This window comes from Lutra lutra, chromosome 9 (assembly GCF_902655055.1).
Source record: "Lutra lutra chromosome 9, mLutLut1.2, whole genome shotgun sequence".
Lineage (NCBI taxonomy): Eukaryota > Metazoa > Chordata > Mammalia > Carnivora > Mustelidae > Lutra > Lutra lutra.
In genome coordinates, this window is record NC_062286.1 from 58,028,520 (window position 1) to 58,048,437 (window position 19,918).

The 19,918-nt window shown below is 42.5% G+C and overlaps 1 protein-coding gene across 4 annotated transcripts in view; it reads left to right on the plus strand.

Annotated features, from left to right (window-relative positions):
* Positions 1-19,918, plus strand: part of SPRED2 (sprouty related EVH1 domain containing 2) — a 118,879-nt gene that overhangs the window by 77,730 nt on the left and 21,231 nt on the right. For 3 of the 4 annotated variants that reach the window (XM_047745006.1, XM_047745005.1, XM_047745008.1), the window contains exons 2-3: positions 11,129-11,306; positions 19,520-19,688. In XM_047745006.1, coding sequence (XP_047600962.1) covers positions 11,129-11,306; positions 19,520-19,688 — 347 coding nt within the window. Of the gene's footprint in view, positions 1-9,887; positions 9,995-11,128; positions 11,307-19,519; positions 19,689-19,918 lie in introns of those variants that run through there. The other variant, XM_047745004.1, reaches the window with a different exon arrangement.

Consider the following 19,918-nt stretch of genomic DNA (forward strand, 5'->3'; position numbering starts at 1 on the left):
GAGAAGCTGACTTTTTAGTACCATTATCAGCATCTTCTAGGTTTAGTGTTGATCTCCATTTAGAATCGTGTAGCTCTATAAACTTTCCTCTATCATCTTCTTCATGAAAGTCTTCAGTTGTTGAGAAAAGTTGAAAGAAGTACAGTCAACACTCACTAGCTCCTGTCTCCAACTACCATTTTACTGTTTCTGCTTTATCACCTGGGTGTCTTTGTGTCCATCCCACTGTCCATCCAGGACACCAGGTTATGTTTATGTATTTCAAAGTTGGTGCAGATATTAGTGCCTTTTTTTTTGTAAAGATTTTATTTATTTAACAGAGAGAGAGAGATCATAAGTAGGCAGGGAGGCAGGCAGAGAGAAGGGGGACGCAGGCTCCCTGCTGAGCAGAGTGCATGATGAGGGGCTTGATCCCAGGACCCTGAGATCATGACCCGAGCCGAAGGCAGAGGCTTATTAACCCACTGAGCCACCCAGGTGCCCCTATATTAGTTTTCTCCCCTAAAAACATCTCAGCATGTGGGATCATTAGGTACTCTCTCCCTTTGTTTTCTCCAATTCAGTGAGAAAGAAAGCAAAGATCTTCTGAGAAAGTCAGACTTGGAAGTTCAAGGGCTGCAATTTAAAGACCTGAATTGGAGATTATTAACTTTAAACAGCTCCCTTTGCCATTTGTGTTTTGAAGTACCAGTTTTTCTATTACATGTATACTTTAATGTGGTGAGAGTTAATTTTCTTTAGTAATCTAACATTTCCATTAGCTGGTCTTTGGGGGTTTAAATGTGGATCGTAAATACCATTTTTGGAAGGGTGTGTAAAACAGAGGGAAAGTCAAAGAAAATTATTGCTTTCGGAGTAAAAAGTAGGAGAAGAAGAAAGGGTTCTTCAGGGGTGGGTTATTTTGTTTGTTTTAAGTTGGTAATCCTTTGATCTTGATTAATTATGAACTCCACTGAACTCCAGGCTCAGCAAAGCAGCCGACAATAAAAGCAAAATCATAAACCTGGATTCAGACTTCGGCCTCTCTCCTCCCAGGCCTCCCTCACCCCCACTTCCCACTGTGTGATCACCCTGCAGCTCAGCCCTTCAGGACAGAACCATTCCAGTCTGTGAGAAGTAGACTCATTCTCTTTCAGTTTGAATAAATTTATTATTTTTTTAAAGCAGTTTAGCCATGTCCAAGTTGTCCTGCTCTGGTGATTTTTGACAAAAGCTCAGAAATCTTCAATAGATGCCTTGAATGTTAATAAACTATTGTGATAAAAATCTTACCCTCATTTACTAAAATGGTTTGTCCATGCTTACAATTCCCATGTTAACGTCGAGAGAATCTGCAGAATACGGGGGATAGAATTAACATTAAAATAAAACACGCGTATACATGTATATGTTTATCTTGTTTCTTTAGTAACTAGCTACGGCAGATACGATTCCTTTCCTAGGCGTACACATTAAAGGGACAAGGAGCGGAGGCAGACTGCTGATGTGTCCAGTTGGGTTTGGAAGCCTTGTTTGGTATAGATTTGCCTTGAAGGCAAGAGTCTGAATGTGAGTTACCCCTTTGTGCTAGTGTAATCCTCACATGTGACAGGGCAGAGAATCACTCGATGCTGGGTTTTTACAAAAGCTTTTCCAAAAAATTTTTATAACTTTGTTGAATGCAGTGGAATCTTTTAAAAATTAAAAAATCATATTATACTTTACTTTTTTGTTGTTGGAGTTTAATTTCCTGGAAATCAGTGTTTTAAGACTCAGATGACTTAAAATGTATTTCACAGCCTGCTATTAAGGTAATTAATTATCCACTGTATAGACACTTGATGGATAAGGATACAGAGGTCCCAAGTGGTTGACCAGGAATCCTAGCTAGGATTTAATGGCTCATGCCCAGGGATCCTCCAGTTCCCTAATTTCCCCCAGTGTGGAAATTAGGATTTCTGCTATTAGTAGGGATTAGAGCAAATAGTTTTCGAATTCCAAGAAAAATGATTACTTTCTTCACTGATTATTTATCTCCCCCCTCCCGCCAATGAACTACCAGACCTGTCCTGCCCCATTGCTTCAGGCTTGACCTTAGCAGGGCCTTTCTTCTAGCTGTATGCATTAACTCACCTCAAGAGGGACTTGCTCACAAAAGTTATGTTGACATAGGGAGAGTTGCCAAAGAGCCATTTTAAAAAATCTGTCTTAGATACAACTTCTAAAATTGCCTTTTCGGGTGCTGAAGTTAAGATTTAATTCAAACGCTTCATTGTCCCGGCTTAAAACAGCCCAGTATTATGATTTTAGGTTGCCTATTAGCAGAACAGCCCACATGCCTTATCTTTTTTTTTTTTTAAGAGATTTTATTTATTTATTTGACAGAGAGATCACAAGTAGCCAGAGCAGCAGGCAGAGAGAGTGGGGGGAAGCAGGCTCCCTGCTGAGCAGAGAGCCTGATGCGGGGCTTGATCCCAGGACCTTAAGATCATGATCTGAGCTGAAAACGGAGGCTTAACCCACTGAGCCACCCAGGTACCCCCCTCATGCCTTATCTTAATTATGCTCCCGTTGTCAGCAGCTCCTCATCATGGATATTAGATATTTAATATTCTCGAGGCTGCTGAATTTAAATGTTGGTAGGAAAAGTCTTGTTGTTTAAAAAAAAAAACAGCTCTGTGTCCAAGACATGTGATATATTACATAAATAAAATCAAAAGATCTCTACAGAAGGAAAAAAAAACCTGAGAGCAGTAGAAGTAGAATCCAGCCGAAATACTCTTTTCTCTTGTGGAGAATTGATGCGTGTTCGAGCTACAGGCAATAAAAGTCAGAGGTGAAATGAAAAATTTCATTTTGAGCACAGTACAGTGAAGTGAGTTTAATATAACTCTGTAAACCTTGCTGAGAAGGAAATTCCAATAATTGCTAGCACACCCACACACCTCTGTGGGCGTCCCCACCTTGTGTTCACCCACCCCAAAGGTTTGCCCCTAGAATCAGGGCTCTCGCTGAGGTGGGGGAGCAGAGGCTCAGACAGTCTTGGCCAGCTGTCATGTCACTGGCCCGGCAAAACTGTTTGCAGTGCTCCCAGGCTACAAGGATGTCAGAGGACCCCCGAGGGCCTCTGGTATTTCCTCAACTATTTCCTCAAAGGCCTCGTTAAACCACTGTAAAGCTTGTGAGTCTAATGTCCAGTCTTGATCTTTGTTCCTTTTTGTCTTTGCTTCATTTCCTTTTCTTGGCCATTAAGGGTCACAGGACACAGCAGCCAAGAAAGAGGGAGCAGAACGGTGAGTGGCACAATGTCTGGTACTCTCCATTTGGCCAGCCCCGCAGAACGTCCATGCCTGAGGACATGCCCAGGGCAGGTGCCTTGGCCCCATGAGAGAGAGAATGTGCCAGAATGTTCAGTGCATGTGCTGCTGTGGTTCTTAGGTCCGGAAGGTGTAAATTAGCACTTGAGATTAGAAAGCGTGTCTGTTTCCAGTACATTGTAACTTGAAGATATTATAGAGGCCTGTAGCAAGCCAAATCGGCCCTCTGTCTTAAATAAGGTATGGGTCTTTATTTTGAATCATAGAATCACTAGCTTATAAACTATGAGTTGGTGGTAGTTTTTCTAGAGGAATATTTTTGTATTAAGATTTCAATAGAAAAATAAAAACAGTAGTGGCCATATCAAATTGACTTGTGAGGTTTGGTTTTAAAATTACTAAATGTAATCATCATTCCTATTTCAGAAACCCAGTCTTGTTGGCAGTGTCCTTCACAATAAATGGAGAAAGCAGCCCTTTCTATTATGTGCCGTAGAAAATGGTGTGTGGGTGAGTGGGTCTATTTATATGCCTCAGTGTAGCTAGGTAGCATAACAACAAAGATGCTGGGTTTATATGTGGTATTTGAGGATGAGAATGGACATCCCCTGGGTGAGGGGAGGACTCGGACATGGAGGGCTCTAGTGACCTTGCAGTACAGCAGAACACACTGGCTTATGTGCAAGACAGAATTGGGGATTCCTAAGACATTTTCTCATACCCTCATTCATGGATTCTGAGCCCAGCACACAATAAAAGGAGAACCTATTCACACCCCTCTGGGGCTCCCACAGGACCCCAGGCTTTGAGCTGTATTGGTTCCTGAGTGAAGTCATTGTAAGACAAGTACCCCCTAACTACCACAGTCACCTTTTGGGTACCATGTGTATGTATTGGGGTTCCATTCCTGGAAACTCATTACATACCATTTTTAAAGTACCTAAGTTGACCTTGAAGATCGAGCCTAGAACAGCTGTGTTGTAACCCTCTGGGGGGAATTACTCTGCAAAGGCGAGGTGAGCTGGGGTGTCTCAGAAAAGCAGCAACACAACGAAGATTTCCTCTCTCAGTACATCCAGGCACGCGCAGACGGCTTTGACACCGTAAGTTCAAAGTCATGGTGCAAGTACCTGTTCAAGTACGTGGATTCTTCTACTAGCAGATACTGGGGTAGGGCAGTCCCCATTATTCTCTCCATCAAGTGTACTGCATGGCTGATTTCACAGATGTTCAGTAACTGTAGGGAACGCTCTTTCTTACGTGATCTTAGCCTACTTTTCAGCTTCCCCAACTCCAGTATCCTGCAAACCAGTTCTCTTTAGGAAGCAAACAGTGAAGATTCAGAAAATTTCCTTCTATGCTTAGTGCCTGCTTATCAGCATTTGAGAGGAAAGCTGGTGCCTTTTGCCAGATCCAGCATCTTCAGTGGGCTTTTCTTGCCACTGTTTTCTATTCTATGATGGCCTAACTGTACACACTACACATTTTGGTGACATTAAGTGGGCAGAGCCAGTGTCCTACCATTAGTGGCTGGTACAGAGCTGAAAATCATGGTACCACCATGCATAGAACCACATCATGTAGAAAACTCCCTTGCCTACAATTTTGGAGTACAGACATTTTTAAGACCAGAGCAGTCCACTTTTAAAAAGTTAAGTAGTTGGTACTTAACAAAATAACCACTCATGGAACGACCACCTGCTTAAATAGAATCTGACCATTGTCTGGCTTCAGCACACATGCCATACTTTGTATCCACGTATCATCAATGGAATCAAAGAGACTTTATAAGTCTATAGGCACAAGGATGGCTTGGGGGTGGGTTGTGGGATATGACAACAGTAAAGGTGTGCCCATATTAAATTTGGGCTCAGCTGGTGGCTGTGCCCAGTGGAAGAGGCAACCTAAGAGGCCAGGATCTTGGCTAATCCCTCTCAGGTTCTGGTGAAGCACAGAAGGGTGGAAAAGAGAGCAGGAAGGAAGGAAGCAGTGATGTTTCGCAGAATGGAGAGATACAGGAAACTTGAGATAGATGAGGGGGCCGGGAAGTTTGTGTGGGGGGAGTAAAAGTTCCAGTCTCCATCCCCAGAGCCAAGGGGGGAAGGGCAGGAGCACAGGACCAGTTCACAGATGGCAGATGGAATTATTTTCCTCTACAGGTGTGCCTGAAACGGAGGCTCAAACCAGGTCTTTATAAATCCGACTTGCGTCGGTAATTGCTGCAGGTCCGTTTGGGATTTTCTTCTGTTGGTGAGGCCCGGACAGCCTCCCTGCTACTCTGGTCTCTGCAAGCTGGAAAGGGCCCAAAGGCCTGGGAACACACTCCTTAGTGGCCAGGGGAGCTGGTCTTTATAGGACCTGTTTTGTCATAAAATCAGACGTTCAGCAAAAATAATGATGGCTGCAACTTACCAAACTTCTCCCTATTAAGCACTTGACCTCTGGTGCAGCTTTTAACCCTCAGGACATTCCAGCAGGGTCAATCCTCTGTCTGTGTCTAGATCCTCTGTCTGTGTCTTCTGCAGATGAGGACATCTGAAGCTCCACAAGAGGATTCGTCAGCTACTGGGGTCAGGGTGCCGCTGAGCCTGTCCGGCTCTGAATGACACTTCCAGACGGTGCTGCCTCATCACCATTTCCTACAGTCCCTTTGTTTACCTTGTTTACTTCTGTAATGTGGTCCAGACAGGGCCTGCTTTGAATCTGGAAGAGAGCTTAGAACGTAAAAGCCAAAGATCCAAACCCTGCCCTGCTCCTTTGGAATCAGTATCCCCAAATAAGAATCTGGTTTTGAAATTGTTCTTACCGTGCCTCCCCATCCTGCCCTAGGATGTCCCCTCCCTCTTTTGCACATTCATTGATCACAGAACAAGTCTCACTTTTACAGATAAGCCCCCACGTTCGGAATGCAAAGCTTTTTCCTTAAAGAAACCACGTTTCAGTGGCAGAGCTCCAGTTCGATTCACAGAAGCCTCTTTTGCTCATAATGCACTGAAAGGATAGGATGTGATTTGGGGGGTGGTAGTCAGATCCCATATGTAATGACACTGAGACTTTGGGGCAGTTTAGCTCCAGCTCAGACACTAGAGCTCCGTCCAGTTAGTGTTTGGATCTACACGTGGAACTTCACCAGGTCCCTGACGAGTTATACCAGGTTAGCACTTGCTCCTTCCAGAAGCATTTTTTAAAGTTTTGTTATTTTTTACAATAATAGCATTTTTTGAATTTCTTCTGAAGCATATCAGCACCATTTTCCTTGTGCAGATGAAAAAACTAATCTGCCCTTGCCCTTCCTGTCCCATCCTTCCCCAAACAAACCCAACATCTGGCTTAAACATGTTGTTTAATTCTTTCCAGAAAGAGACAGAAGGAAGGTGGGAAGGGAGTTTTCCTCCCGTATACCTTTTTGGTCGTCCAGTTCACTGTCATTTCTGTTCTGGGTGGGGTGACATGCCTGAGTAACATAAATACACCACAGATAGGAAGCAATTGGCCTCTGGCCATGCAGCTGGATTATCCAGACAGCCTTCACAGTTTTCAGTGCAACACGTTATCCCCCTGCCTGGTGTGAAAGCCAGATGCCTTAGTAAATGCTGGCTTATTGGGGTTGTGGCCAGACAAGATGGGGCGGGGGGTTCTGTTCCCCCGGCTCCCAACACACACACCCCATCACAGAGGAGTCAGCGCTCTTGGGAAGGGACATAGGAGGAATTATGGCAAAAAAGAGGATGTGGCAGACTGCAAGCAAAGACCAAAATTAGCAGCCCCTGTAGTCTAGAAGCCAAGGGGTGGGGTATTTTTTTTAAAACGCCAGTGTCGTGCTCGCTTCGGCAGCACATATACTAAAAACGCCAGTGTCTGAATACCTTTTGGAAGTAAGTTTATGGCACCAACATAAGTCATGCAAACTTCCCTTTTTCATGTCTGCTTACTCCCCTCAAAGGAGGGGAGAACAGCAGACAGCTGCAGTACATAAAAAGTAAAAAGCACGTTCTAACAAGAGTTGTGTAGTTTCAGTTACTCACCTTGGCCATTTCCTATGGGGATGAACCCTTCGTACACTCACAGAAGATCTGAGAAAGCTGAATGTTTTATACTGGAGAGTTAGAAATCCTGGGGACCCTTAGATTTTCTATAATGAATGGGACGTGCTGAGGGTTGGGGGGAGTAGATTCTCAACTTGTTTGTATATAACTGATGTAAACAAATGTTACCAAATGTTCCTAATCTGTGATCTAAAGGAATATGGGTTTGAATGAGATGAATGGATTAATGATAGAAACCATGTGATTATTACATTTAGTTTTCTTATTAATGAAATCTTTATCCTATGTCAACTACACTCTTGTGGCTCACAAGCAAATGAGTATTGAATGCTTTATTTTTTCTCAGATTTAGTTAGCTACAAATAACTTTTTTAAAACCTTTCTATAAATTTCATGCATGTAACCCATTCATTCCATAGCCTACCATATATAAAACCGTGCTGTAGGTTCTAGGGATGTAGCAGTGAACAAAAAGGGCAAAGGCCCTGGTTCTGTGGAGTTTACAATCTAGTTGGGAAAAGTGGGCAAACAAATAGGGCAAATGTTGTTTTAGTAGCATGTAGAAAGATAAGGATGAGAAGATTTAAGAGGATTGGCAGGTACTACTTTTTGTAAAGTGGACAGAGAGTCTTCTCCGATGAAATAACCTTGGGCAGAGACCTGAAGGAAATAAAGAAATGAGCTGTTAGTGTGGAGGAAGGAGGAGGGGATAGCAAGTGCAAAGATCCTGAGGTCATAGTGTGCTTGATGTGGAGGACAGGGGCAAAGGGACTGAAGTACAATGAGCAAGGAGGAGAATGATAAGTGCTTGAGTTTCATTTTTACTCAGAGTAACATAGGAAGCTCATTGGATGGCTTGTTTGAGTAGAATCATAATCTGACTCACCTTTCTATTTTCTTAGAAAGTTGGGCGGGTGTGGAAGTAGGAAATCCAGTTAGGAGGTGGTTGCAGTAGTCTGTGAGGTGATGGCAGCTAGGATCAGGGCAGTGACAATGGAGGTAGTAAAAAGTGGATTCTGGCTATATTTTGAAGGGAAAACCAGTTGGATAAAAAAGGTATTGAGAGGGGTGCCTGGGTGGCTCAGTGGGTTAAGCCGCTGCCTTCGGCTCAGGTCATGATCTCAGGGTCCTGGGATCCAACCCCGCATCGGGCTCTCTGCTCAGCGGGGAGCCTGCTTCCTCCTCTCTCTCTGCCTGCCTCTCTGCCTGCTTGTGATCTCTGTCTGTCAAATAAATAAATAAATAAAATCTTAAAAAAAAAAAAAGGTATTGAGAATTAAGAGTTCATTCTGAAACATGTTAATTGAGATGCCTACCAGAAACCTAAGGAGAGAAATCACATAGGCAATTGATTTTACGGATCTGAACCTTAGGGAAAGGGTCTGGGCAGACATGTGAATTTGGGCACTGTTAGCACCTAGAAGAATTTTAAGTGGCGTCGTTGACCCCGACTTGGGTTATGGATGGTTTAGCCATAGTTAAGGGAGGAGAGGTAGAACTGCTACAGAGTCATAGGCATGCTAGTGGGCACGGGTGCAAGGTCCCTTCTGACTTTCCTATCTTCCCAGGGAAATTAAAGCAAACTCATCCATCATTTGAGAGGGACAGGGTAGGTGGACCCATGAAATAATCCTCTTGGGAACAGATCAGGGAAATGGAGCAGTCTGTGCCCACTTGAGATTAATGACTTTAAAACTAGACCTATGAACAGAGTCCTACTCAACAGCCTGGGCAGGGCATGAAGTTAAGGAGGTGGTAGAATTCCACCAGGATTGGGGTTTCACCGGGCATTACAGTGGAGAAAGAGAGGGCAGCATGTTAAGTTTTTGTATAAAAACGTGTTGCAGTAGACTATGGAACTTGAGTAGTGAATCAAGTGAGAACATAAAGGGGAGAGGGGAAGGGGTCAGAGTGATAGATGGTTGGTCCCATTGGGGTGAAGACTTGGAGGAATGTGGAGGGAGTGAGCTGCAAAGATGGGAAGTGGCAGCTGGAGAGCAGGCTGCATAAAATTGAGGTTAAGGAGGTGGTGCAGATATCAGTAATGACAAGGCCACGGGTATGACCTAGGCCGGGATACCTAAGGTTGGATGTAAGACAAGGGCATTGGGGAAGAGTTCCAGAAACTGAGAGGCCAAGGAATTGTACGGATCGTCTGTGTGAATAAGGAAATTACCAAGAATCACAGCAGGGATCATTGTAAGAGATGGAGGACAGTGGGCCTATTTGCCACTGTCTTCCAGGAATGAGGGAAGGGCTGCGTCCCAGAGGTCTGTAGTAGGTTGAAGAGGAGGATGGTGGCGGCATGTTCAGACTTGGGAAACCAGAGAAACCAGAGGGCTGCAGGAGAGAGACAGTGGCCCGGTGTCAGTGGGCCCTGGAAGCACAGCCCCAGAGCACATTTCCATGTGGGCTCAGAAAGTGAAAGGAACTTCTGGAGGGCCCTGGAGCAGTCAAAATCATTGAGACAGAAAGTAGAAGGGTGATTGCAGGGGCTGGGGAGAGGGGAGAGCGGTGAGGGGCTTTAGTGTTTCACGGTAAGGAGTTGTGGCCTAGGAATATGGAAAAAAAAAAGTCCTGGAGATGGATGGTGGGGAGAGTTGTAGAGCCGTGGCCGTGTACTTCATGGCAAAGAATTGTACAGTTAAAATGGTATGTGTTACTCCGTATTTTACCGTTTTCAAAATGAAAGGAATGATCTGAAGAAGGGATGTGGAAATAAGTGGAAGTGGGTGGGGGGTAGTAGATTTTGAGCCACAGGGAGTCATGGGAAATCTGGGTGAGTGCGGTGAGCAGGGGCGGAGGGCAGAGGGACGGTGTCTAAATGATCTCTGGTGGACTGGCGACGGCAGTGGCCAGGCTCTGGCTGGCGTTGGGGGTAGGGGGGTGGTGGTGTCTTCCCTGAGTCCCAAGGAAAGGGGGAGGGTCTTTGTTTCTCTAGAATCTGGCACAGTGCCTGGCATGTAGAAGATGTGAATATATGTTTGAATGAGTAAAAAATGAATTCTATCCAAAGAAAGAAAACAGCAAATGAGAATTTAAATGGCCTTGCTGAAAAACCCAAATACGTTTCCCCAAAAGCGATGAAGAATGAAAAGAACTAGAGTTGGTCTCTGGAGAAGAAAGAGGATTTTTGGCAAATGTGCAAGAGAACTTATTGCGAAATTGAAGTTTAGACTGGAAAAAATAAAATCATAAACAGAAGGCTACACATGTGTAAGGGGTATTAGAACTGAAATCTTTTCCCACCTAGATACACGATTGTATGGTGAATTTGCAATTTGGAAAGGAATTATCCTGTTCTTGTGCTAAGTCAGAAGATGATTAGCTTTATAAAATGTTAAGCCTAAGTCATTCATTGTAAACGAAGTTTTTAAGGGTTGAAACTATAATATCCTCTTAAATTCGTAGGTTTGTCTTTCTTACTTGGTGATAATAAATTGAAGCAATTAGCTCATTCATTTTGTTATTAAAACTTACACCCAGAAACTAGAGTGTTAATGCCTATATACATTTCCAGAGACTCACAAATATTTTTAAATTACTGGGTGTCTTTTTAAAAATATACTTTCGCAGTATATTTAGTTTAAGTGTTTTTTGTTGACCCCTCCCCCCCCCCCCCCCCCGATTTGAGAAAGGCCACATTTTAAGGCTGCCACCAGGCATCGATTTTTCTCTTGATGAGTCCAGAACAGTGCCGGCCGGTGTTCATCTTGTATTGGGAAACATGTCCTGCAGCTACCAGACCATTGTCATGCCCCGTTCTTCTTGTTGTTGTCGTTTTAGTGACAGCTATATTGTGCGTGTCAAGGCTGTGGTTATGACCAGAGATGACTCCAGCGGGGGATGGTTCCCACAGGAAGGAGGCGGGATCAGTCGCGTGGGGGTCTGTAAGGTCATGCACCCCGAAGGCAATGGACGAAGCGGCTTTCTCATCCATGGTGAACGCCAGAAGGACAAACTGGTAATAGCAGACACAACACACGGTTAAATCAGCGACAACCGATTTCTTTATTGTTTCATCGCAAGCCCTCTTCTCATAGGTTTGGTGGTGGTGGTGGTGGTGGTTGTTGTTGTTGTTTTTCCCTCCCCTGATTTCTCTGACTTCAAACTGTTGTGAAAGCTTCAGAAGTTAGACCTCTGGAGCTGATGCCACATGCAGAACGTCACCCTGGCTTTCCAGCAAAGGCACTTCTACCACACACCAGACACCGCAGGTGCTTAGAAGTCGTGTGTTTGGCTGTCTTGTTGGCGTCTTTGCTTAACTGAGCTGTCTTTCTGTCCCTGTAACAAGATCTTCAAAACAAAAATGTGTCCTTTGTTATGAATCACATAGTAGTGAGCTGTGAGGTCGGGCTTTTTTTTTTTTTTTTAATAATGTAGGGTTTGTTCATGAAGCATGCCATCAAGGTTTGGATGGTTAAAAAGTCAAGTGCAAAGGCAGAATGTCACCTGACATGTGGTTACTTGTAACTACTCTTCATCTAAAAGGTAGTGTAGTTTTTGTTTCAGACACTAATGAAAAGAAAACCTGTTTGGAAAAAGTAGTGGTATCACACATCTATAATAATTGTGTGCGCTTATTAAATATGTATTTTGGAGAGTGGAGCATTTGTAGTTCATAACATACAGTTCCATGAAGGACCTTGGATGTCCAGTTCTGAGTTAGGAAGGAATCTATGATATGGAGGAAAATTCAATGTTCCAACCTGTTTTTAATTAGTGGCCTTGAACCCAGAAGAACATTGCTCCTATCTGTCCTATTTGATCATGGAGTGTATACTCAAAAGCCATCTGTTCTTCAGAATGTGCAGGATCGTATGGGATCTCAACAGAGAACATACAGAGACACCACAGGGAATGTCGGTGTTACATTTGAGATCCTAACAGCGAGTGTGTCTGTTGAGTTTTATGAGTTAAATGTACAAATTTACTCTTCTTTTGCAGCCACTAATTACTGTTTAAAAAAAGTTACCAAACAGATAAGACAGAACAATTTGTAAATGTTATATATAGATTAATAGAAATGCTATTTTCACACTTGATTCATTTCGAAAAATGCAGTGAATGAAAGTTTAAAGGGAGAACATAGCTCATTTTAAGAAGGGTGTCCATTCAGGAAATTCCCTACATATTAGTCCAATAATTAAAGCATTCTTATTTACAAGATAATCACAATACAGGCAGTGTAACCACACTACCAATAAAAAGTAAAATAACTACCATTCAGCTGATGTCTGCCATGTGCTAAATAGAGTGCTAACCCTTACAGTAGCCTGTGTAATTATAACTGAAAAAAATGAAGATTCAGAAAGACTCCTTGTTCTCAGTGACCCATCTTGAGGGCCTGGAACTAGTATTTGATACCCTGTCACTCTGACTCTAAAACTGAGCCAAAGTCACATGTGTGCAACTGCCCTTAGTCCTTTGGTGTAGTTTTTTCCCACAGGTGTGTATTTTTATTTTTCTATAGCGCCAAGGGTGTGTATTTTTATTTTTCCATAGCGCCCGATCAGAGCTTGTCAACAATGTTGCATCTCATTTGCTTTGCCTTAACATTCTCATAAGAAATTTTCCCAATTGCTGGTATCAGGTTGATATAACATTGTTTATTTGATCTCCTTAGGGTTAATTATAAATATTAAGGTACTTTCCCACCCTCCCCCACCACCTCATATGACCTACTTACATTTTTCACACTTACTATTTTCTTGGAAGAATTTAGGGGGTCAAATTTTTATGACTTTGGATTCTTATACAAAGAACCACTGCCAGTATGTGTGAGAATTTCCTTTAACACATGGTGACGGGGGGGATTCATATATTTAAGTCTCTACCAATTTGACAGAGTAACAGTGGTATCATGTTATTGAGTACTTAATGGTATCATTGTTTTTCTGTTTGTTAAGCAGCTATAACTATGAATTATCTGTCAGTGTCCTTTGTTTATTTATCTGTTGGGAGCCTTATTTTTCTCCTTGCTATGTGTACCATCTTATATAAGAAAGATATTAATCTTCATCTGCTTTATTTACTGCACATACCCTTATAATTTGTTGCTTACCTTTTTATTTTAGTGTTAGTTTTCTAGCAAAAATTTTGATAGAATTTTTTCACTTTTTCCCTTTTTATTTTTATTATTACTTTTGTGTTAGCAGATTATCTTGCCTGAGCAGTTCAATCTTTTTAGATCTCTTTTTTTCTTGGTATTTTCATGGTCTGTCGTAGACTATGTCAACCTAACATTGCCTTTAGATTCTCTGATCCAGCCTCTTCATTTTAGAAATACATTTATAAACTTGTATCTTACCATGGACTTATACATAATAATTGTAAACTTTTACCATTTTGGTCAGGGCACTTTATGTAAAGAACCTCAGCTAAATTCCTGTAACATTCTGAAGGAGGAAGATACTTTTATCTCCACTTCGCAGTGGGGAAACTCAGTGCTCCAAGAAGTGATCCATTTCCTCCATGTAGGCACGTGGTCAGTAGCAGAGCCAGCATTGGAAACCATTTTCACTGTGAGGCCAAAACCTGGTCCCCACACACTAACTCTGCCAGGTAATAGGGCAGTCCTGGTTGTGGACGAGCTTCTGTTATTTGTTGCTATTGCACAAGGATTGTGTGCCTCATCCTCTCTTCACCCCCCCCACACCCCATCATGTTTCTCAGTCACCCCATTTCTCTTCCTGTCCCCTCTATATTCTGTGACTCTACACTTCTAGACTTTTGTGTGCCCTCAAACTGAAATCACACACCCGTATACCCATTTGTGCTTCCCCATCTCTCCACCCCTCACACTCTGGGAAATTCTAGACTCTTCTTCTCGGCAGTACTTAACCCCAATCCCCCCTGCCCTGTCCCACAGTACACATACACACACCGTTTGGAGATGCTGTGACTCCTCCTTGGGCCTCCAAGCTTTCATAACACAGCACTCCTGCCCCACTGGAGGGTATGGACCCTCGTAGGGAGCCTGCAGATGGGGTAGGTTCTTGAAGGACCCCCTCTCACAAGTGGTAGAATGGTGAGGAGAGGGTGGAGGTCATTTTTGGATGGATGGTATCAGAGTTCCTAGTATTCCAATTAGGACAAGAAATGCTTTTTCTGATAAAAAAAAAACTAGTGTTATCACTAGTTTTTCCAGTGTAGTACAGTTCCAGAATTTAGCACATTGGTTCTTGTTATTATTTGAATTATATGTTGAAGCCTGTGAATAGAGTTACCATTGTTCCCATGGGAAAAGTCTGTTCCAGACATTCAATCAGAAATTGTTATTTAGATATTTTTTTTTAAGTTGGGGACGATGAAGTTTTCCTGAGAAATTATATGTAAATGTAAAATGTCTGAGTTGAATCATTTTAGATAAACTAGAGACGTTTACTCCTTAAATCCCATGAGAAACCACCCTATGAAGATGAACCCCATGCTCTAAAAGGTTGGTCATTCCTTGCATTGTACATGGGCAGGTCTGTGAGGTCTGTGAGCGTACGTGCCCGCTTGTGCGAGTTCCAACGGCTAACGCTCTTTGAACGGCAATTTGTCAGGGCATTCATTTTAAGTGTACATACTTTTTAACTTGTCAGTTTCATATTTAAACCCCATCCTGTAGTGATAGACTTGCACACAAAGATTTAAGGAAAGCAGTGGTTTTCAAACATTTTTGGTCTCAGGATTCCTTTACACTCTAAAAATGCATTGAGGATTGGAAAAGGCTTTTCATTTTATGAGTTATAGCTATTTATTTTTACCATATTGGAAATTAAAACTGAAATTTAAAAAATTATTTATGACAAGTCACCATATGATATTTTCCCGAACAAAAATAATTGGAGAAAATAGAACCATTGCTTTATATTTTTGCGAATCTCTTTAATATCTGGCTTAATAGAAAAATAACTGGATTCTAATATCTCCTCCTGCTTTCAAGCTGTTGCAGTTTGTTGTTTTGGTTGAAGTATATGAGGAGAATCCAGCTTCACACAGATAAGTAGTTCAAAAGGGGAAAAAATATTAATAGACTTTTCAGGTAATTGTAGATGTGCTTGGATACCCCACCAAAACTCAGCTTGTAGTAGTTTCTGAAATGTGCGATCCAAATCCACATGAATGAACTTTGCGTACCCTGTTACGTTAAAATCTGCTGGCTTATCTTTCACCTTGAGTGGACCTTTTACTCATTCCTAATTTTTTTTAACATCATGTCATTTGAAAAAGAATGGTTTACTGAGTTCAGCAGATCTTGCAAACGTTGATACATGTAATCCTGCAGTGTCAAAAAAAATCACATTTCTTAACCTCACCACTAATATCATTAGAAAAGTTAAGTATTGGGAAGCTATCCAAAATTCTGATTTCACTGGAAAGTTCAGATTTTATTATTGGCAGCAAATACCTCCAGTTGTTTTCCTTGAAGTGACAGGCTTGCTGTGTTCATTTTCAAGAAAGTATCTGCCAAATCCTGGGTCGAATAACCATAGTCCATCTGCTGGTGGTTCTTTCAAGTGAGCCTGGTGGTCTGCAGAAAAGGCAGTCCGTTCAAGTCACAACTGAAACAGTTGCACGAGTACTTTTCCTTGAGAGAGTCGTCATTCTTCCATATGCAGCAGAAGTGGACAGGCTGTTGAGAAGTGCCCCTCCCTCTCCATCTGTGCATTTGACATTTGACATTTGACACTATGACATTTCTTCATATACTTAAGCCAGAGCAACGTAGGAGAGTAGATTGAAGGCAAAAGCAGATAGGAGAGTACCGTTATATGCACGTCCCACTGCAGCACATGGGATCAAAGCTCTGTATTCAAGGGGCAAGACTTAATACTTGTTAACTGCTTCATCGAGGACAGTCTGACATAAAACTGGCCTTTTCTATGTGGCCTTTGTGGCAGTGACGAAGCCAGTGATTTGTGTAGACATTGGTGCTGCTGCACTGCCTCTATGCATGAACGGCACACGGCACCAAGGTTTTCCTTGCTGTGCCTTATGCACCCTCACCAGAAATGGCAACACAAGGAAAAGGCAAAAACTGCCTATGTGAACATAGTTTGTTTTGTTTTGTTTTTTTAAGATTTTATTTGTTCATTTGAGAGAGAGCAAGAGTGAATGAGAGAGCACGAGTGAGAGAGGAGAGGCAGAGGGAGAAGGAGACTCGACTCCCCACGGAACAGGGAGCCAGACCCAGGGCTCAATCCCAGGATCCCGAGATCATGACCTGAGCCAAAGGCGGCCGCCTAACCAACAGGTGCCCCTATGTGAAAATTGTTTTGCCACCCTGGATCCCCTGAAGTGAGGAGGGGGTAAGTGGGAGGGCTCCAAGAGCTCGCAAAACAAAATTTGAGTACATGTATAAAGATGTTCGTTGCAGCACTGTCTCTAAAAGCGACTGATCAGAAATCACCTGCGCCCATCAGTGCGGAAAATGGCTGAGAAATTCTAACGTATCCATACTGAGCCATGAAATGAAACTTCTTCCTTTCCTGTATCTGTCTCTAAGATGTGTTCTCAAGGAAAATAAAAGGCAAATTGCAGAGCCAGTAATAGGTGTGGCCACATTTAAAAACACTCACACAGAATCTTAGGTGCGTATATAAGGAAGCCACAGGAAGGGACCTGGCTCTGTGTCCCCCGTCCTGACAGCAGCTGACTCTGGAAGTGAAGAAGCATTGAGAGTGGGGAAGGACAGATGAGCCAGAGTGAATCCTTAATGTATTTGTGTAGATTTACTTAAATCTTTGAAAATACGCATTTCTGGTATAGATTCTTTTAAAGCTTCCAATGAGAACATTTAATGACCTTTTTTTCTCCCCATGCATTTCATTTAAAAAGGTAATCTGTTTAAAGCCTTTCTCAAGGTTTAAGTTAAGCCAGACTTCACTAGAGTGTTTATACCTGTGAAGATGAAAACACCTGAACTTTCTCATTGTTGTCATTAAACCTAGATATGTAGTGATGTTATTTTGTTTAACAGGACATAAAGAGATGGTACTGAGCCCTTTTCCCTCACTTATTTTAGGTAGCTGAACTTTTCTAAGAATTTTATAACTTCTCTAAGAAAACTTGGTACTGAGAGAATCTTAAACGTGGAAAACATCAACCAAAGACTAATTTTTTTCATCCTAAAAATGTGGAGGGGGCACCTGATGGTTCAGTCCGTAGTGCATGAGACTCTTGATCTCGGGGTCATGAGTTCAAGCCCCTACATTGGAGTAAAGTTGACTTTCAAAAAATATGGAGAAACTGGAAGTCTTTGTTTTTATAAATAGTTTATTTTGAGGCTTTGAATTGAGACTATTAAATTCTAAAATAGATAACATTTGTTAGTTAAAGCCTTGGTTATTTGGATTTCCCCAATTTGGAATGGGGCTGGGCTGACATTTAATCATTGCACTATTCTTAGAGAAAAATGGCCATAATAAGCAATTTAATCATAAATAGAACTATGCGAGGGGACCGTTGTCTTCTTTCAATACAACGGGTTAAAGTGAACTGCTGCAGACCTCCATTTGCTATACCAATGTGACTAGTGCACTCCTCTGTTTATTAAGTCAGAGACCATTTATTAGGCAGCACTTAATTTCTGTTTGCTTAGATGCACTCTTGAAACTTCTATGCATTTAAAGTTCTCTGATTTGAACTTACACTGATTTAGGCAGGGCTTTACTCTTGCCCTTCGCTTAGTATAAAATTAATAAGATCTTATTCTCTTAAATGTGGAGCTTTGCCAGAACAAGGTGGAAGCTATTAAAACTTAGCAGAATGATCTTGGTATAGCTAATGAAGCCATAGGAATGAATATGGTCGCTATTTTGGAGTTTTTTATGAATAAAGAAGGACGTCTACATTCACATGAGGGCAGTGCTGCTTTGATGGTAATCTTAGATCCTGGTATCTTTGTCACCAACAGCACTGTGCTGGCGATACCGTTATTTTGTAATGTATCTTGGTCTTCTGCAGCCTGGTTAGGGGCACAGGGCTAACGCACATGAAACTGTTAGAAAATACTGTGAAATCAAGTACCAAATTGTGAAGGTCACAGTAAGAACGGGAGTGAAAGTAGAATGTGATGGTGGGAATATCCTGGGAAATCAGTATGACCTTGTTAAGTTTCTCATTCAGTGTTTTCCAAGCACGTTAGTGTCTGTGTTATATCCATTTTAAAGATGAAAAGATCAAGGGTCTGAAACAATCAGCTCCAAGTCACAGCTTAGTAAAAGGCACTTCTGGGACTAGATCACTAAAAACTTGGAGATTGTTTGCATAATCCAGATAAAAGTTTAATAGACTAGGGTGGGAGCAACTGAAATGAGGTGGATCTAGAAGATGTTGGAGCAAACATGGACCTGGTGGTCGATAATACAGGATAGAGGGAAAGCACCAGGGACAGAGACAACCACAACTGAGATTTTGAGCTGGGAGCATGAGCAGAGAAGGGTTGGCATTGCTAGATGTGGGAAATTGGCAGAAATTTCAGAACAGGTTAGTTAATTTTTTCAACATGTTGCATGTGCGGTCTCTGGGAAATAGCCATCAGGACAGAGGAGAGAAGGTTGAGAGCCATTAGAACAAAGGCCCTGACATAGTAGCAGTAAAGCTGAAACAGAGCAAAGCCCCAAAACCTGGACCATCAGCATAGAAACCACCCTCACCCTACCCCCACGGCCCCCTCCCCATCGGGGGCGGGAGGAATTAAAATGACTGAGAACCAGGATGGTTAAGAAGTACAGTGAGGGGGCGCCTGGGTGGCTCAGTGGGTTAAAGCCTCTGCCTTACGGCTCAGGTCATGATCCCAGGATCCTGGGATCGAGCCCCACATTGGGCTCTCTGCTCAGCGGGGAGCCTGCTCCCCCACCCCCCGCCACCCCGCTTGCCTCTCTTGTAACTTGAGATCTCTGTCAAACAAATAAATAAATAAATAAATCTTAAAAAAAAAAAAAAAGGAAGAAGTACAGTGAGGATCACCAAAGGCCAGCAGGGCAGGGTCAACAAAGAGCAATGGTCCATGAGGCAAGCAAAGGTTTCCTTTAAGATGGAGAGACTCATAGATACAAGAAAGCAGGGATGGAGGGTTTTCATTAGTTGCCATTAATGATGGATGTTTCCTGGTTGGGATTTTGGCAACCAGACACCATCCCGACTCCTTCACAAGTAACCAGCCTCTGTGTTTCAATCCTTCAGGTGGTATTGGAATGCTATGTAAGAAAGGACTTGGTCTACACCAAAGCCAACCCAACTTTTCATCATTGGAAGGTCGACAATAGGAAGTTTGGACTTACTTTCCAAAGCCCGGCTGATGCTCGAGCCTTTGACAGGGGAGTGAGGAAAGCAATCGAGGACCTTATAGAAGGTATCACGTCTTGTCACCGTGCTCTTAGGGAGACAGTGGGAATGTTCCGAGGCCTTTTTTATTCCAGTTGTCTGCCATCCTGTATTTGTGGTTTACCAAGTGACAATGCAGGGGAAAAGGAGATAGGTTTCAGAGTACGAGGTGATCCCAGTTGGTTTTTAGACTCTGCTCCGAAAAGGTAAGTTCTGGACTCCATGTCAGTGACTTTTTGACAGAGTTCACCTTTCCCT